The sequence below is a fragment of the Apiospora phragmitis genome (genome assembly GCF_038363925.1).
Source record: "Apiospora phragmitis strain CBS 135458 chromosome Unknown utg000010l:1.0-9815664.0:1.0-9183399.0, whole genome shotgun sequence".
Classification (NCBI taxonomy): domain Eukaryota; kingdom Fungi; phylum Ascomycota; class Sordariomycetes; order Amphisphaeriales; family Apiosporaceae; genus Apiospora; species Apiospora phragmitis.
This window is the reverse complement of record NW_027117409.1, coordinates 1995510-2021783: the sequence shown is the minus strand read 5'-3', so window position 1 is coordinate 2021783 and position 26274 is coordinate 1995510. Positions and strand designations below refer to the sequence as shown.

The 26274-nt window shown below is 51.9% G+C and overlaps 7 protein-coding genes across 7 annotated transcripts; 4 read left to right on the top strand and 3 right to left on the bottom strand.

Annotated features, from left to right (window-relative positions):
- Positions 1 to 1223: 1223 nt before the first annotated feature.
- On the top strand, positions 1224 to 1799 carry PG994_010402 (Serine/threonine-protein kinase HSL1; the record flags this gene model as incomplete). Its single annotated transcript, XM_066861811.1, has 1 exon — positions 1224 to 1799. One exon carries the CDS (start codon positions 1224 to 1226, stop codon positions 1797 to 1799), a length of 576 nt encoding a protein of 191 aa, XP_066710921.1.
- A 13-nt stretch (positions 1800 to 1812) lies between these two features.
- Positions 1813 to 5217, top strand: PG994_010401 (CAMK/CAMKL/GIN4 protein kinase; the record flags this gene model as incomplete). The annotated part of the gene is made up of 9 exons (XM_066861810.1): positions 1813 to 1850; positions 1902 to 2252; positions 2369 to 2641; positions 2758 to 3093; positions 3199 to 3319; positions 3502 to 4498; positions 4565 to 4599; positions 4686 to 4869; positions 4997 to 5217. 9 exons carry the CDS (start codon positions 1813 to 1815, stop codon positions 5215 to 5217), a joined length of 2556 nt encoding a protein of 851 aa, XP_066710920.1.
- A 1344-nt stretch (positions 5218 to 6561) lies between these two features.
- On the top strand, positions 6562 to 7875 carry PG994_010400 (ser thr protein phosphatase family protein; the record flags this gene model as incomplete). The annotated part of the gene is made up of 1 exon (XM_066861809.1): positions 6562 to 7875. The coding sequence occupies one exon, from the start codon at positions 6562 to 6564 to the stop codon at positions 7873 to 7875; it is 1314 nt and encodes a 437-aa protein (XP_066710919.1).
- Positions 7876 to 10510: 2635 nt separating this feature from the next.
- PG994_010399 (uncharacterized protein) lies at positions 10511 to 11698 on the top strand (the record flags this gene model as incomplete). The annotated part of the gene is made up of 4 exons (XM_066861808.1): positions 10511 to 10580; positions 10652 to 10935; positions 11019 to 11402; positions 11459 to 11698. 4 exons carry the CDS (start codon positions 10511 to 10513, stop codon positions 11696 to 11698), a joined length of 978 nt encoding a protein of 325 aa, XP_066710918.1.
- Positions 11699 to 13132: 1434 nt separating this feature from the next.
- On the bottom strand, positions 13133 to 13825 carry PG994_010398 (uncharacterized protein; the record flags this gene model as incomplete). Its single annotated transcript, XM_066861807.1, has 2 exons — positions 13133 to 13447; positions 13484 to 13825. 2 exons carry the CDS (start codon positions 13823 to 13825, stop codon positions 13133 to 13135), a joined length of 657 nt encoding a protein of 218 aa, XP_066710917.1.
- A 761-nt stretch (positions 13826 to 14586) lies between these two features.
- Positions 14587 to 16108, bottom strand: PG994_010397 (uncharacterized protein; the record flags this gene model as incomplete). Its single annotated transcript, XM_066861806.1, has 5 exons — positions 14587 to 15214; positions 15265 to 15427; positions 15489 to 15650; positions 15746 to 15764; positions 16091 to 16108. 5 exons carry the CDS (start codon positions 16106 to 16108, stop codon positions 14587 to 14589), a joined length of 990 nt encoding a protein of 329 aa, XP_066710916.1.
- Positions 16109 to 20772: 4664 nt separating this feature from the next.
- Positions 20773 to 22240, bottom strand: PG994_010396 (uncharacterized protein; the record flags this gene model as incomplete). Its single annotated transcript, XM_066861805.1, has 5 exons — positions 20773 to 21131; positions 21190 to 21536; positions 21596 to 21701; positions 21755 to 21971; positions 22106 to 22240. The coding sequence occupies 5 exons, from the start codon at positions 22238 to 22240 to the stop codon at positions 20773 to 20775; spliced, it is 1164 nt and encodes a 387-aa protein (XP_066710915.1).
- Between the last annotated feature and the right edge of the window lie 4034 nt (positions 22241 to 26274).

The window sequence follows — 26274 nt, the reverse complement described above, 5'->3', positions numbered from 1 at the left end:
TCTCAGTCATTGAGTAATTACCCGTGATCTGCGGTGGGGGACCTCTCACTTCCAATCCGGCATGTAGATCTGGTCGGATCACACAACAGAAGTATGAGATCACCTTTCCATGCATGGGATATGCAATATCACCATACCGTCCTAGCCCATCTTTGGGCACTACGAGTATCAAGGGCAGCGATACTAGAACACTTTGTCGATGGTGAAATCATGTTGGGCTTCTGCATCAAGAAGAGGTAAAGTAGGACGGGTACGAAGAATACAGCAAGCATTCGATATAGGTAAGTGTTTAGTGCGATATTCTAGGAATAATCTTAAAGCTAAGCTAGATCTAGGGACAAGATATTTGGCACTCTCGCCATAGAACTTCGATGTTCGTGTCCTAGTAAGATGTTCATGTAATAAAGATGCCCTGTTAGTGCATAGGTGCCTTTAAGGGACATGTTGGGCATCCTCTGCGAGTCACTCTAGCCTCCTCCATATTTTGCTGGCTTCATACCTTGATACACACAGTGGGACTGGCGAAACGAGATCGAACGGCCAAAAGTTGGTTTTATGACTGGAGGTGCTTGCTACATCAAGGGAGAAATCACGAGGAGAATTGTCAAGCAGTTTACTACCATTGTCGTCCGAGGAAAAGCTGGTATCCAAACAGTGTAGGTAGTTCCGACAGCAACAATTATTCCACTTGATTGCTTACCTACTGCACCCGAACTTGAGCTTTATTGGTACCTCCTCCTACCTGTAATGTGAAAGTAGAAAGGTACCTGAGAATTCCCAAGGCCCAGGCCCACATCCTCTAGATATTCGACATCGATGGTATGAATCATTGATGGGATAGGAGGCTAGCTCTTTCAGCCAAAACATCGCGTTCCAACCAGCTCCCTCCCTCTCATGTCACAGAGCTCACCTGCTAGAATTCCAAGCACCATTTTTTTGGTACGTCTAATTTGGTAGCTTGTCCTCACTCGTCCCCTCTACTTTTTCAATCCTTGTTTGCTGCGAGCTTGCCCGAGTTCTGGTACCCGACAGCTGCACGCGAGTGGAAAGTCGTGCCACCCAAGTACCTACCTGCCTTCCCCTCCAGTCCATCCTACTACTCCCCATAAGCATTTTGTCTGATACAGCTTTTCGCCCCTCGCCCACCTAAGAATACCACGCACCTCGTGAATCGACCAAGAAGGGCGTCACTCACCGTCTACCCTGGTTCTCCATGTGCTACAATGGATAACCGCGGTATGCGAAAGTCTCAGCACACGAGGCCTCCTCTGAGTGACGCGACTCACCGAGTTGCCAATGCACCCACACAATACTCGGGAAAGCCCATCACTCAGGTCCGCCGTGGAGAGGAAAGTGCTCCCAAGAATCGGTCCAGCTCCAGAGGTCATCATCAGAGTGTTGCTCCTGAGTGCGAAACCACACTTTCGTCGCGAGTATCTGCCTCGGCAGCTGTACGTGGTGCACCTGGTCCTACGACTGACCCCAATGCCGACAAACGTGCCTCTCAAATCTCTACATCGAGCGGCGCGTCAAGCAGCAAGCGGAAGACACATGTCGGGCCATGGCATCTGGGCAAAACCCTAGGAAAGGGATCAGCGGGAAGAGTTAGGCTTGCCAGGCACTCGGAGACTGGAGAGGATGCAGCTGTCAAAATCCTCCCTAAACACGGGGTTCGTTTGACACAGGCTGGCAGTCTTCAGGACATCGACGCCTGGGACCAGTCAAAGGATGACTTCAAGCGGCAAAACCGCATGCCCTTGTCCATTGAGCGAGAAAGTGGCGCTACTGAAGCTGATTGATCACCCCAACATCATGAAAATCTATGACATCTGGGAGAACCGCTCTGAGATGTAAGTCTAGCTCTCAACCCGAACCACCATTATACACTAACAGTACCCCAGCTATCTTGTGCTCGAGTATGTCGATTATGGCGACCTTTTCGAGTACATAAATGAGTATCAGTGCCTACAAGAAGACGAAACGGTCTTCTTCTTCCGACAGATCATCAGTGCTCTGGAGTATTGCCATTCGTTTAATATCTGCCACCGAGACCTCAAACCCGAGAACATCCTCATTTCAAGCAGTGGCCAGGTAAAAATTGCTGATTTCGGTATGGCGGCAATCCATCAAGGCCCTACACACTGGCTTCAGACGGCATGCGGTAGCCCACATTACGCTGCCCCTGAACTAGTGAACCAAAACCGAGGGTATCAGGGCCACAAGGTCGATGTTTGGAGTGCAGGTGTCATCCTGTACGCATGTCTATGTGGCCGCCTTCCGTTTGATGATCGGGATGGCGACTTGAGGAGTTGCTCAAGAAGGCGCAGGTTGGAAAATACTCGGAACCGGAACATCTGAGCTGGCCTAGCCGGGACTTGATCCGACGGATGCTTCAGCCTAACCCGGACAGGCGAATCAGCATCAGAGACATATGGGAGCATGACCTTATCACGGCATACGATACATATGATGACTTGAAACAATTGAGCAAAGACGATTTTCAACTCGACGCTATCCGTCAAAGCGGAAGACAGACTCAAGTGGCTTTGGAGGACGTCGATCTGGACATCGTCCGGCAACTCAAGTCAATGTGGCACACCTACAGCGAGGAGAAAATTATTGAGGAGCTTATGTGTAAAGAGTAAGTACTTGGCAGAGTGTTTACAGTACTTGGGCTGTGGCAATAACTAACTTCCCCTTAGGCCAAGTGACAAGAAGTTGTTCTACCACTTATTGCTTCGATATACAGAGAAACAGCTCGAGAACTACCGGTGTAACTTACTACACTCTCCTAGCGATTTTCATCATCTTCAGCCGGCGACGTGGAAGCGGAAGCTCACAACGCTCGAAATTCCCCGGGCGACCCGGGAGAATCCCATCCAGGTTCACAGTTATCTCGAACGTCGCTACTGATGAGAACGGTCTAGAGACTGCAACAGATGCTGGGGGCACGATAAGGAGCTATGATCCTTTTAAGTCATCGCGCATCATGGGAGAGAACGAAGCGAGCCACGCCAAAATCACTGTCCACCGCAATGGTAGTGTCGCGAAGAGTTCTACCGGGGCGGTTAACGGTTGTAGGGATCGTAATGGGTCAATCAGAAGCAATTCTACTTATTCGAGGCGGGGAAGATACAACAGGCGGTTAGCTACCGCGCCGGGGCTACGATCGACCCGACGCTCACTCACCTCTCTCAGGAGTGGAGATGGCACTCCTTACAAGAGGAATGCTTCTCGACAGAAGCGCGGTGTGGACTTCTCTCGTGTCCGCAGACAGCCAATGAAGAAGCGAGCTCCAAGCTCCAGCGGCCCTGCGAGCGTAACCGATGATGATATCACATCCAGTCAAGCTTACAGGTCATCTAATAGTTCGATCAGACAAGGTAAACGCTCGAAGGAGACCAGTCGAGGTAATCATGGATCACAGACGATGGCTGAGTTTTCACGGCCTAATGACACCGGCTTGCCCTGGAATGATGAGCTCCGACACTTCAGTTACAGTATAGCAAAGGATTGCGACCAAGCCTTCAACAGTTCTCTCCTCCTCCCCAGTCTATAGATGAGGCTTCGGTGGAATCTTCGCCGATGCCAGCCAGCAACACGGTGGCTCATCACGACGAGAGATCTATATCTGTAGATACGGAGACGCCAACTCCGCCTCAACGCAATGGACGGACCGCTCGCCGGAACCCACACCAATGGGACACACGGCCTTTACCCCCGGCACCGCTCCCAACCGAATCGAAGCTTCACGAGATTGCAATGACCAAGAAAAGGATTGAAAGACACCACCTGAAGTCTAACGAGTTCAAGGGACACGTGGACCGGGTGGTGTCCAATCTGAATAAGCTTGTCCCTTCCTCGAAGAAGTCAGAGGAGGACAGGCGGACCGTCTCAGCTCCGATTTATTCGAGATACAGCACCCAATGGGGAAAGGACACTGTTCCGTTACCGTCCATTCACGAAGCTCAATGCAGTAATTTGCGCAACTCTTCAGCGCCTGTTGCGGGAAGAACTACGTCTGGTACCTCAACCGAAGACAAGGGCCTCGAGTATCTGGCTCGCCAAGAGAATACGATCCGTGTGGTACAGTCGCCCTCTGCGAAGCGCAGCCCAGTGAAAGCGCCAGCACCTCTCAATATCCGTAAATGTTCTGCGGTCAGTGGTACACAAGTTCGACCGGAAGTGAACCTACGCCAGCGATCTGCACACGAGGAACTTACGAAGGCGATCCCCGAGGAAACTACTGCACTTTCCCATAGAAGCTCTTCGGGTGGCATGAAAAAGAGGTCGTCGTGGTTCAAGAGAACCTCTAAAGACAAGGAAGACATATTCAGATCACACCAGGGCTCTGCTTCCGGACAGGCTGAAGAGCTGTTTTATACAGAGAGCAGTGTTTCGTCAGCTACAGCCATGGCGCCTACCAAGAAGAAAAGCTTCAGTTTCGCTTTCTGGCGCAACAGCAAAGATGAGGAACAAATGAAGCTTTCGCTCGCAGGTAAGTCCTAACAAACCAAACAGCCCATTACGCCAGAACTGTGATCGTGTGCTTACCGACTACCAGGTCCGGAATTTGACGAATCGCCGAGTCCTGAGCCTGTTCGTATGTTCAATCATCCCTCGCGGCCACCCGCGCAGATAAGTGGAATGAAAGCGTTGCTACTCGCAACATTGAGCCACAACAGAACTGGCTGGCTCGTTTGTTCCGCGTGAAGCCCGCATCCGATCACCTCTGCTTCAACATCTCTCGCCGCCGAGTACGTCAGGAAATTGCCATCCTCCTTAAGGAATGGCGTCGGTATGGTATTCGCGACATCCAGGTAGACAAGAACAGAAATATTGTCTTTGGTCGTGTAGGCACACACAATTGTACGCAAATACCCATATACCCTCTCACTATGCGACGATTGTGGCTTGGAGTCTCCTCCCTTACCCGCCGGCGATGCCAAGTCTTGCCCCTTTTGAATTTACCGCTAACATAATGTCTTCCGTCCAGATCTCAAGATGAAAGGAGTTTCGTTTGCAGCCGAGATCATGACGGTTATTGAGCATGGCAAGCGAAACCCACTGAGCATAGTCCGATTCACACAGGAACGTGGTGCTGCTAGCAGCTTCCATAAGGTCGTCGAAACTATGCATGCCATGTTCGACGTTCGGAACCTGCTGGTGACGGACAAGCGCAAGGTGAAGATGATGATCAAAACCTTGAATGCTTAACAGCCACCGGGACCACTGGCTTTGTAACACCTTTTCTGTTGTTGCGTACTTGCGGGTATTTGGACCACCAGTATTTTCTACGGAATTGTCCAAAGTTGGCTATCCACGTTTGGGTTGGAGCATATTTGCATGTTTTGCCTCTGGGCGTTTGGTTGTGCTTTCTAGGCATTCTTACTCCGTTGGATCAGAGCTTGTACCTTTACAGGTTTCAGGATCGCACGAGGAGTTGGGGTGTGGCCAGAATTGCACAGCAGCAGCAGCACTGATGATGTTGGACTACTTCTCCTGAATGATGTACGAGTATAAATACTGGTCAACGGCGGTTGGTCAAGGGGCGACGGAGCAAGCGAAGCAGATAGATGCGGATTGGCACTGAATGGCGATGCTGGTACGAGGGGACATGACAGGGCGCGGCTCCGGATAGGATTGGGCCGTTGTGTTCCTGATTCTCTCTCTTACCCATAGGTAACATACATAGAACCGTGCGAGTAGGTTCATAATGATAATGGAGCGGTTACTGTATAGGTAATCATCGTCTAGATTCAGATCCGAGCAAGCGGAAACGACCAAGGTTAAAGTGTTTGGGGATGGCCGGGATGTCTTTCCTTTTCCCAATGTCGCAATGAGCACGGGTGATACCGATTGGTTGAGGCATTGTGGGAGACCCTTGCTGGCATACTTTAATTAACATTACATTGATACTACTATGTCCGTATCTCATTCCCCTTTTCCAAGCTTCCTTCATCCAATCTGCAGCGGATAGCAGCATCGTCATGCGCTCTCCAAGTGTTGGTATGCCCTCTGCTTTAGCGGTCGATTCGATGGGACATGGCCACGGTTGAGACGGCAAACGAGGTTGCTAGCGGTTATCGCAATAGTGGTTCTCATCCTATCTAGCATCCGTCCATGGCATGGGCTGGCAGGTTGGGGCGTCTTTTTTTCTTTACCGATTTTCGTCATTGTTTTTATTAGGCCTCCGCAGCCCCACTGGTCCAAATGCCAATTGGGTTTTGAGACAGTCCCAGCACAGCACAATCCAGTGGTACTCGCGATGTTCCAGATAGCACTCCTACACTGCCCGCTTCATCTTCTCCATTACTCGACCGAAACACCACAAGCCACTCAACCACTGCACTAATCTGCCGAGTAGGGGAAAAGAACGCCTTGGTACGGAGTATAGAAGCCCAAAAGTTTCTTGGCTTTGCTGGTCTCGCGCGAACTGCTCAATACAAATCACCTTGCAAGGGTATTTGGGTGCTGCTGACTGCAACCACGGCGTATGTACAACGACGTCAGCGCCGCCGCTCGCTAAGCTTTCAGACGAACTCAGTGCAGTAGCCTCCAATGGCGCTCTCCGCGCGCATCCCGACATCATCCCTCAACCCACGGTACCGAAGGCGGCGCCTCTTCGTATTTGTCGCCGGTTTGATGATTCTCAGTGGCTTTTATATGTCCTCGCGCTTCGATTCCGGCATGCCGCCGCCAGACGTCTTAGACGTCGCACAGAAACTTCATTTATCTACGCACAATGCGGATCAGAATGAACCCCCGTCCCCCAAGGACGAGAATGGCAGCAGTGACACCACAGACGAAGCCGCGGCGCCGCTGCAGTTCGACGACGCCCAGCTGGGCACCGTGACCAACCACGACATACGAAAACAAATTCCGCTCGAACCTGTACCGCCTATGCTCCACGGGACGTCTGCGCGCCCTTCATTTAAGAACTCGATACCCATCGCCACGTTACCGCCGAAGCACATGCCCAGAGCTGCCGCCGGTGCTCCGCGTCTCATCATAATAGGCGATGTACACGGACAATTAAAGGAGCTGAAGACGTTGCTCGAGAAGGCCGAATACAGCGCCGAGCGCGGCGACCATGTGATATTCACGGGCGACATGATCAACAAGGGGCCCGACTCCGCTGGCGTCGTCGCACTTGCTATGGAAATGGGTGCGTCGGGCGTACGGGGAAACCACGAAGAAAAGGTCTTGCGTGCGCTCCTGCAGGAAACCGCCGCTGAGTCCTCGTCCGCGCCCGAGCACCAAAAGCGCGAAGCCGAGACGTCCAAGGCCGAGAATGCCGCCCTGGCCACGGCTCGACAGCTTAGCCCCGAACAACGCGAGTGGCTCGCCAAGCTACCGGTGATCCTGCGCCTGGACAAGATCCCTGACCAAGACAGCGGCGAGTGGCTGGTGGTGCACGCGGGTCTGGTCCCGGACGTGCCCCTGGAAGACCAGGACGAAACCGCCGTCATGAACATGCGGACGCTGATGTTCCCCGGGCGCGAGCAGGCGCGGCAAGAGGTGCGTCAGGACCTCGAGGACGCCGCCGCGGCCAAGAAGAAGGCGGTCGACGTCAGCGACACGGCCGTCGAGGCCGCGTACGAGCGCGAGGAGAAGATCCTGGAGAAGAACGGCGTCGCGCGCAACGACATCGACATCGCGGTGCCGACCGAGACGCGCGACGGCCTGCCCTGGAGCGAGGCCTGGAACCAGGCCCAGCGGGCCCGCAAGCACAAGAAGGAGCGCGTGTCCGTCGTCTACGGCCACGACGCCCGGACGGGCCTCAACATCCACCCTACTCATTCGGCCTCGACAGCAGCTGCGTGCGGGGCGGCCAGCTCAGCGCCCTCGTCTTCGAGCCCGGGCGGTCCATGATTGGGCGGCACGTGGTGAAGCACAGGATCGTCAGTACAGAGTGCGAGAAGACTGCGTAGAAAAACACAAAAATGTCGTTTTCTTTCAGCCCATTGGCGTTTTCAGGCATTTGGCAACTTTTTTCTCTCTCTTTTCTTCTACTTTCTCCCCCTCTCATTGGGGAGACCGCATTAGTGGTTTGGCATACTATAGGCGCAGGTGGCTTTTCATTGAAACGAAGGCATCGGAGATTTTAATATACCCAGAACAGAACGGGCACTGCATGAGGATAGACGGAGCCGACGAGACAGACGAACAGGTTTGGGACCATTGGATTCTTCTTTGGTACATCATAAAAATAGGGCGTATCGGGATGCCTCATTTATTATTCTTTTGTTTGATGCTTTTATGCAGGACCTTTTCATTTGGCCTGTCCCACGATATATCCTGCAGAGAAAGGGGGCAGTGACAGTTTGGCGTAGGCCGGGTTATCACGACAATGCCACACCAGGTTATCCCATTCGTATCTATACGCAACGTTATACAACATAATGCAACAATTATTTATTGACCAAGGTCATCGGTGAACAAGACGCCCATGCTTTCACCTCTATTTTCACCCTGCCCGAGGCATAATTATCCTCAGGCTCTTTTTCTCAGAAGTCCACAGGTTCTTCAGATTTACCGATATTCTCAGTCAAACTCGAGACAAGATATAGGAAATCAAAAGAAATCCAGGCGTAGTCCGGAAAGCCTGTATTGCTGACATAAGATGGAGGGAGTCGTGTTGATCGCCAGGGACAACATGAATCGGTTTGTTCTAGTTCTAGACGATTGTTAAAAGCAAATCCAAGAAGAGAATGGAGTCCGTCCTTCGAAAGCCTCATCTTAGTAATGCTCCGAACTACGTAATCTGGGCAAACTAAAAGACATGCTACTGCGGCTGTCATAGCCCCGGCGCGGACGTCGAGGCATGCCAATCCTGGTCCTTTCGGGCCGCCTCGCTTTTGCTGGTGGAACCCCCATGAGGGTCAGGAAAACTTGCTGGCGCGGACGGTGGACGGCCAACTGAGAGACCATGGGAGACACCGACAGGTCGGAATGGCCGGAACCAGCTCCATATCTTTCGACCGCCGCATGAGCCGCTAGCAAGTCAGGCAAGCAGGCGGACAAGGCTGTTGGCTGTCACTTTTTATGTTAGGTCTACATATCGTGGTATCTACTGTCTACGTTCCCTCGTTCTCCGTTCTCCCGGCGGAGGGGTTGTCTCGGCGTTAGGCAATATGGAATTATACAGTCAATCCCCGAAGTATATATGTATGATGGTCCAAAGGGGCTCTCTATAAGTCTTTTATACGTTACTGCTACAGCTGTATTGATCCAGTCCTTGTTGGCGGAGACCCACTGCGTAACCAACTTGAATACATCCTACATACTTGCATCTACCCGGATAGGGCGGAGAGGGAGAGGGGGCAACAGCGGGGAGACAGCTTCGATGCATATGTATGTAAGCTGTGGAAGGGGAGAATGCCAAGCTGTATAAAACTCGATATGTAGAATGGTAGAACGAAACATGTCTGATTCGGGTTGGGGCTACATTAGCTATACTCTTGAGTTATAAAAAGAGCGGTGATAGGGACACGGGCAACTAGAAGCATGCTAGTCTCTAATTTTCGAACCTAGTAGCTCTCGAGCTTCAACTGTCGCATACTCAATCGAATAAAAAGTTGTGATACATACAAGCTACCGACGAGGCGAGGTGAGCTCAAACGCCCCAATTAGATGAAATCCATGCAAGGGGAGCAGCCACGTGTAGGCGGGCAGCACATTTGATAAGTTGACGTTGACCAGACAGCAGGTGGCAGGACGATGAGTAAGGTCCAGAGCGGTTCTATTCTGCCAGCGAATTGTGGATGCACATTATCAGTCAGTCCACGAAGATGTAGTATGTACAATGTATGTATGCATGGTGGTACATAATACCGTATCATTTGTATCATATCATGACATCCAGGTTGCTCAGCAAATCCGGGGATAGCGGCGAGAGGCGAAGAAAAAGGAGCTGGCCATCCGGCGTTGGAAAAGATCCGAAGATATGGAATGGTTTGGGTAGGTGGGATGGGATGCGTACACATAAAAATGACGAAGGCGCCAAAGACAGACATCGTCATGCCCCTTGTAGTGAGTGACGGAGGGGCAAAGACCGACAGCCAAGACTTGCTTGCAGGACTCCGTACACTCTTGTCGACTTTCCGTATTAGTCGGACTGCTGTGGTCCGACTCGGACAATGGACCACTGATGAAAGCCAAATCGAAAGCTCTAGCACACGGGCATCCCACAATAATACCTCATTCGCTAGCCGTAAGGGGCCATTAAGCTGGACACGGCGACCTGCAGTACCCACGTTGACGTCGGCTTTCCAAGGAATGGCTCAGGCAAGTGAAGGTGTGAAACTGCAAGTTGCCCCGCGCCCATTGATTTTTAAAGAGAAGAGGCGGGACCCTTGAAGAAGAGCTAGCTGGCCCCTCTCAACAACCGACTCAACAAGACAACTACAACTACCAACTCCCATCCTTTCCCATTCTCTCCATCGTCATACCACGAACAAACAAACAAATCAATCACACACCACAAGACACTTTCCATACCGCAATCATGTCCAACTCTCTCGACCAGCTCAAGGCCACCGGCACCGTCGTTGTCTGCGACTCCGGCGACTTTGCCAGTAAGTTACATCATAACCCCGCCACTGCCGAATCTGAGCAAGCTCCTCTAACAATTCGTCTTCTTCTGCAGCCATCGACAAGTACAAGCCTCAGGATGCCACCACCAACCCCTCGCTGATTCTGGCCGCCTCCAAGAAGGCCGAATACGCCAAGCTCATCGATAACGCCGTGACCTACGCCAAGCAGAAGGGTGGCAGCGTCGACCAACAAGTCGACGATGCTCTCGACAGCCTCCTGGTCGAGTTCGGCAAGGAAATCCTCAAGATCGTCCCCGGCAAGGTCTCTACCGAGGTCGATGCCCGCTACTCCTTCGACACCAAGGCCTCCGTCGACAAGGCCCTTCACCTGATCGAGGTGCGTACCAACTCAATTGCATTCCCCATCACATCGGTCTTTTCTTCTGTGTGGCGTAGCTAACGTGTTTCTCAACCCAATAGCTCTACAAGCAACAAGGCATTGGCAAGGAGCGCATTCTGATCAAGATCGCCTCTACCTTCGAGGGTATCAAGGCCGCCGAGATCCTCCAGCGTGACCACGGCATCAACTGCAACCTGACCCTGATGTTCTCCACCGTCCAGGCCATTGCTGCCGCTGAGGCCGGTGCCTTCCTCATCTCCCCCTTCGTCGGCCGTATCCTTGACTGGTACAAGGCTGCCCACAAGAAGGAGTACACCAAGGAGGAGGACCCCGGTGTCGCCTCCGTCAAGGCCATCTTCAACTACTACAAGAAGTTCGGCTACAAGACCATCGTAATGGGTGCCTCTTTCCGCAACCTGGGTGAGATCACTGAGCTCGCTGGTTGTGATTACCTCACTATCTCTGTAAGTTTTGATATTCCTCCACGGCCACCTGATACTGTCCGCTGACTCTTTTGTAGCCCAACCTGCTCGAGGAGATGATGAACTCCACCGACGCCATCCCCAAGAAGCTTGACTCTTCGCAGGCTTCCTCTCTCAACCTTGAGAAGAAGGAGTACCTGAACAATGAGCCTCTGTTCCGCTTCGACTTCAACGAGGAGCAGATGGCCGTTGAGAAGCTCCGTGAGGGTATCAGCAAGTTCGCTGCTGATGCCGTTACCCTGAAGGACATCATCAAGGAGAAGGTCCAGAAGGCATAAATTGGTTAATAGGGACGGTGTACAAAAAAGAAAAAAAAAGGCCGCTAGGATTGACAAATTTCTACGATATGAGACATGAATGAAAGAAGACATTATTACAATTAGACGGGGCTATAGTAATGCCGCATTATACAAAGTCAATGCCTCGTTAGATGTGAAGAGCCAGTATGCCGTGGAGCGCAAATATTGCGTTCCACCTCGACCAAACTGGTCGTCTCGTGCCTGATATTTACTTGGTCTTACCCCTATATACACGACTTAAAGAAGTCGTCTCATCTGTAGCCGGGCAACAGCCCACTGCGGCTACTATAGACCCTTGGGAAATACAATAGTTCCTGACTTGCCCTTGCCCATCACCATGTACTCACAAGCTAGGACTGAGTGTTTATATAACGGTAGGTCCTGACCACTCAGGCGTCTTATAGCAGAATCCATATAACTAATCATATATCAACCGATAGCGTTGCCAGAAATTCGACTGTCATTGCTACTCCCAGCTCATGTACAGCCACATCCGAATACCTCTGTGGGTCGAAGTCGGCGTCGAACACGATTTTCTGCATTATTTCGTGTATGGCGTCGTTCGTCTCGCAGAGCCATTCCTCCTCGTTCTCACTCCCGCCCTCGCCTTCGCCCTCGATTGTCTTGTCGGTCAGTAGCAAGCAGTAGTTGTGATTGTCTTTTCGTAGCGCAGTCACTCCAATGGGGGGCTGTCACTTCCAGAGATAATGAAAAGCCAAGGACCTCTTCCACTGCGGCGAAGGGTAGTGCATTGCATCTGTAGACATGTCTATTCCATTGTTGTCACTACAAAAGCGTTGTGCGAGTCGAAGAAGTGTTGTCTTTGTAGATAAGGCCGCTTTCGAGTTGACTCGGCCAATTTGGTAACAAAGGTCCAGTTGCGTTATTGAGAATATCAGATTCGACAGTGATCCCCATATACATTGAACTTTGTCAAAGAATCGTGCAGCAGTGGCCCGGAGTGTTTTGAGGCGCCGTGTGTTGTTGGGAGTGAAATGTACGAGCTAGCCCTATCCGAAAAACCACACGGTGGAATAGGGTAGCTCGTATACTTCAGTTTAGTAGCGGCCCTATTTCCCCCAATACCCAGAGTGCTAACTTCCTAATGTCTGAACGAGCTTTGGATACCTGGAAATGAAGAGCAATTACACTTTGAAATATGAAAAATCTGCAATTACTAGAATTTCAGAGCTCAGCATGCCAGCACCTGACACTAAATAGTTTTTAATCTTGCCATCATTCTCATTACTCAAATCACAGCAGAATGTGCTATCTCGTAGCACTTGCTTCCCCTTTATACACCACGTGTAGTATAACAGCAATTGCTTACTTACCTCACCAGCATTGTGTGGCAGCCCTGCCACTTCGAGTTGAAATTTACTTGCTCTTCTGGCGGGCTATTCTCCTTCCCCTCTATTCATCATACTCGAAGAAAAGAGGACCTCTGTCCTGGCAAAAACTCGGCGCTGCCAGACGCGTCGGGTCCGCCGGCGCCAGATCTGGGGCAGAAGGCGTCTGCTGATAAGTAGTGGGCGTCAGTGTGACGACAGGCGCATCAAGAGCCGGCACCCCATCGTTTCTGAACGGGTACTCCGGCGCCATCTTTGTCACGGCGTAGAGGCGACCCTCCAGGAGCGGTTGGGGGTGGAGAGCGTCGTAGTCGACGCCGTCCGCCATATCTATGCTGGTGGTCGACGACGATGAGCTCCACGTGGCGGCTCCGATCTCCTCGTCGGTGGCTTAAAGGGATGCGCGGCACATTACCGACAACGACGATAGTAATGCCGACAGCTGTGCAGCGCCAGAGTCCCGCAAGTGGCCGCCATCACCGGCAGCAGCTGCAGCATTGCCACCGTTGCAGCGACGGCAGGAACTAGGGGAAACTGGTACACGCCGACACAGCCGTGTTGATCGCGCAGTAGCGGGCGACGCATCGACGGCTTGCCCACCATGGTCTCGGAGGGCTTCTAAAGCTCCGAGAAAGATGCGCAGTAAGGTTGCGGTGTCTTTGACTTCCGGGTCCTTGCTATCGCTATCAGTAGCAACTTGGGGCAGGATCTTACCGCAGCGCTCACAAGCGTAGACGATGTCGTTGGCGTAGTCCATTCTGACGGGGAAGCAAAGACGAAGGAACTTACCCAGTTGATAGAAGTGGTCTCAATAGCCTGTCGAGTTACGTAAATCGACGTTATGTAGCTAGACTTGGCATTGGTATTGTTCCAACAGAATAGGGGTATTCGCCAGCCGAGTATAAGTAGCCCATGGCACTGTTTGCCAAAGCTTCGAGGCGAATAATGCCTTTGAAGGGCTAGGTATTACACAATATTATAGTTTTGCTACAACAAGGAAGGAGGCATTAGAACCCTGCAGAAGTCAAGAGCCGATCCTGGAGTCCCCTTGTCCAGCCATACAAAGAAAATCGCACAGCTTCGTCACCCATTACTTCACCAATGCAGATGCCAATATAGTACAGTGAGTTTTTACGTTTGATGAATTAGCAGTCAAAAGACGGACCGAGTTCTACCAGTACATGCAAAGAAGATGGCCACCATAGAGAACCTAATCATCCATTGCTTCCCAAGAGGCCACCATTTTTTTCCATACCGGCTCAGTCAGGGTTGATCAAAGGGAAAGAAACTTTTTTTTTCATCGATTCGGAGGAAATGTACAGACATTATTCCTCATGTTTTGTGGAACTGGATGCCCACCAGTATTTTCGGGGCTAAACTCGACAGCTCAGGTCTACATCCAAAGACAGAATATAGACATGGCTTGCGAGATGTCCGGTCAAGCAAATGACCTATGTTGTATGTGCCGTAGTTTGGCTTGTCGAAGCTGACAAGCGACCGAGCAAGTACTCAATGAGTTTAGGCGCCCAGACTAGGGAAGGCCGATTCATCCTTGGTGTTGATGGAGGAAGCGTTGTCACGGCCACCGCGTCCACCGCGGAACTCGCCAGTGCCACGGAACTCACCACCGCCACGGCCACGTCCACCACGACCCTCGCCACGGCCACGTCCGCCGCGACCCTCGCCGCGTCCACGACCACCCTCACCACGGGCACCACCACGGCCGCCACGGCCACCGTGGGGACGATCGGGCTCGACGTAGCGCTGATCAATATCGAGAACTTGCTTCTCCTTGCGCTCACGCTCACGCTTGGTCTTGGTGGCGGTAGGGGAGACGAAGTCGGTCTCCTCCTTGACGAGAGCCTTGGCGCTAGCCCACTTCTTGTCAGCCTTGCTGCCCTCATTGGGTTTGCGGATGTCGGGACCACCGCCAAGAGCCAGCTTCTTCTCAGCCAGCTGGGCGAGGTAGTCAGTGTACGAGACGCTCTTGTCCTCCTCCTCGGGAATGACATCAGCGTTCTGGGCATCCTCAGCAGTAGCCTCCTTCAGCTCAGTCTGAGCAATGGCTTCGCCAACCTGCTCATCCTTGGCCTCGGCTTCGCCTTCCTGAGCACCCCAGCTCTGGGCAGCCTGCTTCTCGGAACCGCTGAAAAATAGTTAGTGGGGTTTCGAGGGTGCAGTATAGATTAGCCATACCTGGGAGCGCTCTTGGTGTGACGGTCATCACGCTCACGGGGGTAGCGGCCACCACGGCCTCCTCGCTCGCGAGCGCCACGGCCGCCGCGGGGACCACCACGAGTAGCCTCATCGGTGCCTCGGCGCTGGTTGCTGGAGCTGCCGGCGTTCTTATCGCGGAAAGCTGCGAAGTTCCCATGTAAGTTCCCATTCTTGGCTTTTTGTGACCTTGCTCTTGTACTAACCTCCCTCGTTGCCGCCAGGACCACGGCGAGCACCAGTGTTAGCGGTAACGGACTTGGCGGGAGCTACGGGCTCAACAGTGCGCTTAGTGGTGCGCGTGGTGTTCTTGTCTACCGTCTTGACGGGTCCGGAAGGGGTGTCGGAGTCTCCATCGGCGTCATTGCCTGTATAGTTTGAATTAGGTTAGCACTTCGTACCCCGCTCGTAGCAGCAGCTTTCTCTCGAAATTGGCCGCTGGGGCGAATAAGTTCAATCGTACCGAGGAGGTCGAACAGGTTCTGGAAGGCATTGTTAGCTCAGTAGTCCATGACAAAATTTGGGTCGAAGGCGGTCTTGTTGAAAATCTCGACAGCAACGCCCAGAATAGCTGAAGGCGACGTGCGAGGATCGCAGTGGTGGGGAGGTGTCCATGTACACATGCGCGCGTACACAACACAAACACACACAAAGACACACACACCCAGAGGTACGTAGGTGTGTATAGCTTTCCTTGCAGCTTCACTGAGGCTGGGGAGGTGAGGTGAGGGGTCATGTGGGATTTGGAATAGCTTCACGGACGAGGGCGCAATGGACCAAAGGTTGCGAAAAAAGCAGCCGAACGTACCTTGGACGCGACCGACATGGTGCCGTCAGTTGTTTATCGCCTTTCAGCAAGGCGTAGCTTTAAGGACGACAAACGAGTCAAAAAGAGACTATCAAGTCGATACAGGAGAGGAGTGAGGAAGAAGACGAGGAAGGATACAAACCTAGCAATAGGTCATATCCTGTAGGTGCGATAGGGAATTGAAATCTCTCTCGTGGTGGTCGACCTAGTGGTTCGGCCGATTTCAAGGATTGGTTGGGCCAAATGCGTCAGGTCAATTGGGGCCTTTCTTCACTCTGAGCTCTCAGGTTTCCCCAGTTTGGCTGCTCTGTGGCGTGGCTGGCTACCAGCTGCTCCCTCAAACTTCTTTGACCTGATCTTCTTTTTTTGGTGCGCAGGCCTGAATTTTGCTGTCCACACAACAATCAATGTCCATGGGAAAGCGAAAAAAAGCCCCAAGGCCAAAAACACAGTAGCGAGTGGCCCGAGCGTCCATTTCTGTGGACGTCAAAAACAGCCCGCCCTGGAGTTTCCAGACTTGGGAGGTACGTCACGGCCCGCTCTTGCCTTTCTTATCGATCAAATTGATTAATGCATACCCTACCCCTACCTAATCATACATACCCTACACCTAATACCATACAACCATCGTAACCATTTCAAAGCGATAACCTTGTGTACAGTTTTATTAAACCGTAGTTGCACAACGTACTACGCACTCAAACAGCTTCCATGGTAATACCATCCCATCTTGCTGTATTTACTGGCCCAGTGGTTATGAGCTTGTGTACTTAGCAATAGGTATGACCCGGAGCTAGAATAATGCCGTTCGGGCATTGGAATTTGGGTTCGGGTCAATGCAGTGGCAGCTTCATTAGGGTTTCGACCTGCTGCAACGCAAAGCCAATATTCATTACGTAGACCCGGGTAATGTCCATTTGCTCACTACGAGTCTACGACTTGTAGACTGCCAGGCGTGTTATGAACTTGCAGCAGAGCAATTGACAACTATTGCTGTGAAGAAACTGGAGAGATCGGTTTACATCTGGATGCATCTAGGTGTTGCCAAGGGAGCGTAGACTGTTGTGCGCCGAAGATTCTGCGACAAATGAATTGGTGGCAGACTTGGTTGGTAACCCGCCAGACAAACATGACGGCTAGGTAGCTCTGTGACTTCTCGAGTTCACGATAACCGCCGGGAATAGCGAATGCAGAGTTATCTTATGCCTGTATACATATGCAGCCTGTAAATGTTAATGCCTCGTCGCCTATGCCAACTTCCAATCTTTCTTTGTAACTCTCGACTGGAGTCATCCAAGACAGACAAGTCCAACAGAATTCATACTGAAGTTGGCAAAATACTACTTACTACGTAGTAAATCATGTACTAGTACGGAGTACAGTCTGGTAGAGGAGAGCGATATGTGGGCTGGGTGTATGTGGTCAAACCACTGTCGACGTTTTAGACATCTGAACCCGCCGTTGTCACTGTCGGGGATATGTACCCCATCGTATCGTGGGGTGGAACGAACGTCTGTGTTCAACTTCTGACCAGGTATGTAAGTATGTAGCACCAGCGCGTGGGATTCGTCGGGGGTGTTTTTTGGTTGATAATAATAATAGACCGTCCCTTATCTCTCTGCCTCCCGCGGCGCCTGTGCTTGACATTACACATGCCGCAAACAGGCAGGTCTGCGGAGAGATAAGAGACAGTTGACCAGATAGCCCAGCCCTTCTAGAGCTCTTGATAAATAGACCATCCCGCCTCTATCTGCTCCTTGAGCAGACTGTTGTTCTTCTCTCTGTTCGTTTTACCCGTGCTCTATTTCCGAGAGGGCAGTCCCGTCATCATCATGTCCCTTTCTGTTAATATGCCTGTGCAAGTGCTCAGACTCAACGATGACCGCCATCGTTTATCTTCCGTGTTGCATTTTCTCTCTTACTGAAGTGGTAGTCCGCAGCACTAAGCGAACATCAAGTTACATACTCTCTACATTCATGGGCATGTGAACGTCCACATCTCTTCCATCAACCGGCACCAATCATCCCGGGATTCGTGCCTCTATTCCACAGCTAAGGCCCGTCCTCATCAGGAGCCAGGAGGCTGTGGAGATGGATGACTACACGTTGACAAGCGTCAATGGCAAGGACGAACAACAACCGATCCTGATGACTTTCGAAACTCGTTCACGACGAGGACGTTACGCAATGAGGCACTTGGCACGAGACTCTGTTACCTAACAACGATGCACGACGCTTGGTAAAGAGCGGCTTGGAGATGAAAGGCGGCCCTGGCCGGCAATGCTGTCGCAGTTGGAGACCAGATTCATGGTCTCTCCAAGATGCTACCAAGCTACTCCAACTCCCACTCCACCGTTGTGGGCCATGGGACTGTGGCTCGTGGGTGGGTGCGTTGGAGTAGTTGGGCGAATGGGGGAAGCTCTCTCTCTCTGCTTGGCATTTGCACCGAAACCCACTCATGGCCTACGACAATCTAGACCAGACCAGGCGTCACGGCGTCTGCTTCGTACTATCGATGGGGTTGGTGTTCGCCAAGGTCAGTGAAAGTTGCTGGCGGTCATGAGGACAGCAACTAGTGACTAGCTCCGGAGGAGGCTTGAAAAGACAACTGGCCGGCACGATCACGAGGGCAGGTTGAGTTCGACGTCCAGCCCGCAAGTGTCGGCCGTGAGACGCACAGTTGCCGAGTGAACATCGCGCGTGGGCCTACCGAGTGGCCTTCGTCATCTCACGATGCGCAGTAGTGTGGAATCGCGCATGGTACAGTCAGAAGGCCGGTCAAACAGCACACATCATGACCAAAGCCCGGGCAGAATCGGAGCCAGTTCACCGGCCTTTGGACCGATGTGGAAAGAATTCGAGTCCTGGCTGGTCCCTCCCCAAACCTGGGCAGCTTCGGGGCGAACGAGCCAACCAACCCCTCCATGGCCACGAACCCACGAACCTCGGCCGGTATGCACGGCACGCACAACCACGCAAACCACCAGCCACACGAAGCTTTCAGAAAGTACCGGTACAATGAGTCGTTGCCCTCTGTGTGCGAAGCCCCACTTGAGCTGCGAGGAATTTAAAGTGCCTACCTGTTCGGTTGTCGCCCCATGGCTCCGCTTGGGAAAACCTCGTCTGACGGAGATTTTGAAGCCAGGATCGCTCAGAAGTGCCGTTGACCAGACTCCTACAAGCTGCCTACGCTCGCATAACACTCGAATAAAGAAGACCCTGTGTAACATCTCGATTCTATAGCCGTTACTATTTACTATCTATTGACGGTTATTCAGAGGTTAGTTGGTTTATGGTGAAAGTAGTTAGTTCGGTCTCGTTAATGATCCTACTGGGTCGCTGTGCCAAGCTCCGATTTCCGCTCCACGCCACTAAAGCCGATGTACGATAATGCGTGCGTGAGGAGCTTCCATGAGTTGCTGGAAGAGACTTGATGACGGAGCGAAGACATACAGACAGGGTCTCGGGTCTCTTGAAACGAGAAGTGCGCTTACTCTTTACTTTGCATCGTGTTTAAATCGAGGGTCGAGGTGCGGCACGCTACGCTTATTTGCGGACTTTGTTGGTTGCCATACTCCATCTCACATAAGAAGGGAGATACATTACGGAGTACAGCATGCAATTTGTATGTGGGAACAAGGATTCTTGCAATTGTTCGGAGCCTAGGGAGTTGAAACTTCCGGTGCCCGCAAATTTGCGCAAAATCGATGTGGGCAGTGAACGAAGATGAGGCGGAGTAGGTAATTCGAATAAAGAATCAAGTAGTAATCTCTACTACTCCGTAGTACTTTTTGGCAATACACCGCTGAGCCTGAGATACAGCGTCTACACCATGATGATGCCCATGAAGAAGAGAAAGGAGTCTAGCTAAACACTTTCCTATGTACAACCCCGACCTACCTAGGTTTATTCCTTGGGTATGTGCCGTGAACCGGGGATCCCACGCTCTTCAGCACAGCATCCGTGAATCTCCGTCCTCATTAACCCGAACGTAAGAAGCAAACTTGAAAGACAGTAACTATGGAGGGTACAAGCGGAATAGAATAATACCCCGCCAAGAAAAATGATAGGTATGTACAGGACTTGAATCTTGTAACCCGCCATGCTTGGGAATTTTGATGCCCATCTCTTGAACTGAAGAAAGCAATAAAAAACAACTTTTTGGATATCCCGTACTCCTGTACGATCCGTGCCGTCCCTTTAGGGATTGCGACACGCAGGGAATATATAAGAAACAAAAACTTTTTTCTGCCGGTAAATGGTCGTGAACGCCGAAATAACCGTGATTTGTCGCAAGAATAAACCAGTGACCGCCTGCCATGGGTATCGTATCAATGCTGTTCCTCCCCTGCCCCTCTCGTTGAAATTAGCCCGTGAGCATCGCCGGGCAAAGAGGCCATGTTTCCGGTCACCGGAGGTGCCAAAGATGGTATGAATCAAATAATAAAAGAGGCCTATCCCGTTGCCCCGAAGTTCCAGCTTAATAGTCGCGCCCGCCTGCTATGTGTTTCTTGACAGGTCTTGCGCGCCTTCGTTGGTCTACCGAGAGAGCATTGGAAGTCGTGTTAACCACAGCGTAGCTCCCTGTTCTATAGCAAAGCGGCTGAGTGGAATCCAGGAGCTTCTTGGGACAGGTCTAGTTGTTGAGGCCAGATCTCCGCCTCCTCCAAGTGTTTCTGTTATTATCGCATATTGCTCGTGTCGAACGAAAACTGGGTCGGGAATTGCATTGAAGCACTCAAGCCGAACGGGTCCCAGTCGAGAGCAGGGTCCAGCAGTTGTGTCATGCTTGGATACCCTTGCCCCTGGCTATGGCCAGTTTGCTGCTCGCCTTGCGGCATACCCTGCTGTGCCGATGCTCCCCCCGCCACCGATTGCATAGGCATGCCGTGCTGCTGCTGTGGTGGTTGGTGGTGAGGCTGGTGGCCCTGGTGCGCTTGCGGCTGCTGGCCACCGGCGTACTGTGTCGGGTAAGGGCCTGGGCCAGGCGTATCGGGTTCGACCTCGTCAATCATGTCGTTTGGGGCATCATACTCCTGCTCTGTACAACGGAATTAGTCTAGTACGCCAAAGCCCCATCAAATAGGTATCAATAACACGGGTCAGCTTGCCTAGTTGCTCGATATGGTTCTGGAAGGACGGGGTCGGGTAGAAGGGAGCTGTCCGCGCAGTGGGATTGGCTCCAGCGCTTGCACCCGCCTGCAGCATTTGCTGACGCGCAGCAGCTGCAGCCATTGGGCCCTGCATTGGAGGCAATGGTGGTCGCATCGGCTGGGGTAGTGCCGATCGTACGCCTGGCTGGTCAGTGGTTGGCGACGTAACCGGCTGGCCAAAACTTGGATTTGGATTCGTAGGGGAAGCCGCGTGAGAGGGCGTGTGGGCCTCGTCTTTGGGGACGAGGTAGCCTGGAGCCCATGAAGAGGCGGGGGCAAAGAGCTCGTTACGGCTTCAAGCTTTGGCGCGATGCTGGAGGCGGACCTTCGTGAATGGTGATGTCTGTTGAACATAGTCCGTGGGAGAGGAGGAGGTTGAACCATATTCGGTGCCATGTGTGTGGGACCAAGATTTGGGCTGCCTGTCTTGGCTCGAAGCTCGGCTTGAACGTCAATACCTATGTTGATTTAGCTGGCGTTGCGATAATGAGACTTCAAATTTAATGACTACCTTTCTCCAGGAGAATTCTCTCAAGCAAGGAATTTTTATATCGTAACATCAAGCACTCATCGGCGGCACTGCGATGAGCAGCCTGAAGATTGGTCAAATTACCCTCATGTACTCGGATGGTTTCCTCGAGCTGCTTGATATACTCGGTCCGCCGTTCACGGAAAGCAGCTTGCGCTTGCCGGTTTCTCTGCTTCCTCTCTTCAGAGGTGGCATATATCTAGCAACGGATGGGTTAATGAGATGCGACTTCAGGACAGCAACCTTCAGCACTGAAACACTTCGACATATTTGGAGAATGTGTAGTCAGTGATTCAGAGCTGTCAGGTCGTCAGCAAGGGGAAATCGACTTACGGGTTTGCGCCCACCCTTTCGCTTGGCCGGTTGGTTCTCCGAAGGGATGGAAGGACCAGCTTCATGCTCCGGAGTTGAGACGGGGGACTCATCCTCCGAATTCTCCTTAGAAGGGTCTTTCTTATCAATGGACATCTTGTCGGACATGTCAATTTCTGACTTTAGGAGACGATTGCCGGTTCGGTCGGCAAACGCCTCTCACAAGCGACGTGAGAAAGGAACGATGATACAAGAGTTATACGGGATGCCGGCGTTGGCGTGAGTGAGTGGGTTTCCCTTGTTCGGGCAAAACTCTGTGTAAGTGATGTGTACCAGGTATCGAGGCAAACCAAAAAAAGACACAACAACCGGCGATGGCGAGACACACCAAAAATGTCCGATTCCAGGGTTTTTTCGGCACTGAAGCGCGTGTCTGCAACGCTAATCAATACATAATCTGGGGAAGCCGGGGTCCAACAGCTCGAGAAGGGGGAATCTCAGTTGAGACTCAGAAGTGATCCAAGCGGTTCCGGGGGGGGGGGGATGTAGAGCCTCAGATTAGGTAGGTCGTTGGGCGAAGACAGTCAGAGATAAGGGTGGTGCTGTATGTGGTGACAAGTGGTTTGGTGACAAGAAGAAACACGGCGGACGGGTTCTTATGTAATGGTTTGTAACAAAATGGGGAGAAGGGCGCCAGAGAAGTATCCGGTATAGAGGGAAGAGTGGAAGCAGTATGTAGAATATACTCTGGTGTATAGAGAACTCTTGGAGTTTCGGCCCTTAGGTCTCGTCCTAAAACTGCAAGGCAGGCAATGGATTTGATGTACGATACTGTGAGCTTGTAAGTTCCAAGGTCTTTCGGCTGCAAGGGCGACCACAAAACTTTTCCAGTACTTGGCTCGGGAGGTTGTTAGGTAGGTAGAAGATAGATCCGCTTGATGTTGCGCCGGCAAAAGGGCAGGCCAGGTGTGTAGACTAATATGGGGATTGGTTGTGGCGTACGGAGTTATACGCAGGCGGTACTGGTACTTGCAGGCCTAGGGGTGGGACGGAATAGTTGGAATCGTTCGAGGACACCCGGGCCAAGCAAATAAAACCACCTGCAAGCGCTGCACTACGTCTCCAAATTGAGCTTGATCCACTTGCAAGTCAGGTTCGCTTTTGCCCTCCTCTTCTGGGATGTACGCAGTAGGGGACAGTAGATTCTACTGAATCCGGTAGGTACACTCAAGCCGTGGTAGGAGTGAGTGTGATGTGTTTTGAATACAGCTGGTGGCTGTCCATCTGGGTGCTCGATGGGAAATATAGAGTTCCGACTTTGGCAGTCTGGCAGTGGAACAGGTCGACGAAGGTCTCACTCTTTAGTGGAGTTAGCAGTACCGCAATGGATTCCTGAGGACGCCTGACATCCACCCCTACACGCGGACGCAACAACGCGGTGAATGAGTATCGTCTCGGGGATTGATGAGACAAGAGATGAACTCCCAAGTGCAGTGCCAAGAACAAGATTCGACAACAAACGATGCGGCCTTCAAGTGGTTGTGGAGAGTGGGTAGGCAGACATGTCGTGTACAGTTGAAATTTCGAGGGTCGGGTCTGGGGTCGAGTTATTTTAAAGTAATAGAAATCCAAAATCCAAGGAACCAAAACCAAACCCGCTCCGCGTTGCAGCTTGACAACAACCATCCTCTACATTTCTGTGCCTGAATTCAGCCCTGCTACATAACGTACATATTCTAATGTAACTGCTGGGGCGTATATACGCCATTATGCATCTGGTATAGTAATAGGGCATCCTCCTCGCTTCGTACTCTGGACTCGCCTGGATACACGAGGAATTCCCGTTGAAGACTACAATTCTCCCAAACGCATTTCTCCTGATACCGGCAAGTTACCTCCACGTCGCTTTCCAGATCAGCTTCTCCAGTCAGCCTTGTTCATCGATGAACAAGTGGGTATCTGTAGACAGTCAGTACTCGTGAGGCGGCGACTCCCGCCAAGTGTGCTGTCCGGTTCCGGAGACCTTATTCCCTTAACAACCACCAACTCATTCTATAAGTAGATACCTATATATCATCAAGGACGACAAGTTAGTGGAAGCACTCCTGTTCAGTTCTAACCTATCAATTCAACCGTCATTCTTTACAGGAAAAGCAATGTCTACAATCGACTTCTGTACTAAAATGCCAAGTACTGGAGCTCGGCCTGAAGGCGTAGACAGGCGAGTCTGTTTTTGCCGGATAGCAAATTCTAGGAGTATTGAGACTCCTTTCGAGGCGTCCTCTGATCGCATGGCGTTAGAAGACATTGATTGGATATACAGATCGTGGCAAACGACTAGCAAAGATCTCACAAGTCAACAAAGATGATCGCCTAGACCGTTTGCTGTGCGGCCCAATCGTGGGCATCATTGGCCAATCTGATGATTCTGGGCACTGAACACGCATAGTCTATCAGCATCAAAACGAAGAAACGTCCACCCGAAGCATTGTGGTATAATTGGTTACTGTGAATCTGGGGTAAGGTCGGAGTCTCCGGCGCCAAGACATGTAGGGAAACATCGCAAGGCGCCGAGAACGGCTTCCACCTCCAGTCAGGCTCCCTGGCAACACACCTGAAGAACCTGCATCATTACCCCCCTGTAGCGCTGCTGCTGCAACATCTATTTTTTCGTGATCAGCTGGTTGTTCTCGGTTCCCCAGGGCTGGGAAATGATGGAGGTACCCCTCTTTACTGACTTTCCCTTGTCGTCACCCGTCAGGAGATTTACGCTTGAACCGCTTGGTACATGACCCCAAAGTCCAGTAGCTGTACCAATCAATCACGTCCTCTCTCTGCCTTGCTATCTCGGTATCTTCAATGTTATGGATTGCAATGCCCAAAGTGTCTATCATGATCTGTCCAGTGTGGGAGGGTTGGAGCTATCGAGATGACTCCCTCGCTGTGTTGACCGAAGATGCGGCCTTTGCCATTAGCGGTCAGCCAGGATCACGTATGTGTATTAGTTGTTTGGCTTGGCTGCCTGCCTCAATCCTTCTAATAACGGCTCGCTATGCGCTCGTGACCACCATACAAGGTTGATACATAGAAGCAGTGTAAAACAAGATCGCGCTTGTGGCTTGCCTTCCGTAAGGGGTCTCGACGCAAGTGAGACGGAATGGTGACATTCGTAATGTACGGCCAAGGATCGTGGCAGATTGGGATCTTATATCTCCTCGGAGCTCTGCAAAAGGCTGAGACCAGAGGAGATCCATCAAATGACGAGGCGAACCAATCAGGCGTCCCCATCCGCGGCTCCTACCGCTTTAGGCACTCGAGCTTGGCAACCCTGGGAACCAAACGCAGCCCGTTTTCCAGAGCGGATCCCTTTTCCGTTCACCGACGGACCGGCATGGTGATACTACTCGGGTGTCGCTTAGCCTGGAATTGCAACATGCACGCCGACGCTTACGTTTGGAGGCGGCGATTGTATACTACACTGGTGCAACCGACATCACCACCTTGATCGCCGTCTTGTATTGGGGCTACAGACAGTAGCGCGAAAGATGATACGTTGACAACTTTGACAGCCACGCACATAGAGCTTCATGATATAGGCACCATCGTCTCCAACAGCTTGACCGATTTCCAGAAGAGGGCCAGCATGCGTTGCGTGCACGTGAGGCCGGTGAGCTTGTCAGAAATTGCTTTTTCTTCTGCACGTTGCACAATGACGCTGGCATTGTCGACAAGCCCATGATGTGATCAGTTACCGGCATCTCACAACCACCCACCACTACGCTCCGACTGCTTCTAGCGCCGTTCCAGAAGGTCGGGGCTTTTCGCAAGGGTGTCTGCGTCACTCTGCCGAACGAGCTGCGAAGCTCATTGCCTATTCGGGCGACATGCTCAACGCCAACGCATATGTGACAACCAGAAAGAACGAACCCACCCCCAGCCCACCAGCACGAGTGGGAGACGACCAGGCTAGCTCTATCTCAACCAGAGGTGAGAGGGCAAAGTGTTGTTGTTGTGCCGCCTCGCCTATTGGCTGCTTCTCCAACACCACCATCAGGACATCCCCGAGGCCTAGTCCCCCTTTCGTCCATATCAATGGTCCAGGCCAGACCAGGGAAAGAAACGTGATCTACATGGGATGTGTTGCGTACCTGGCATTAGAACGCCACCTAACATGCGAGATATATAACAAC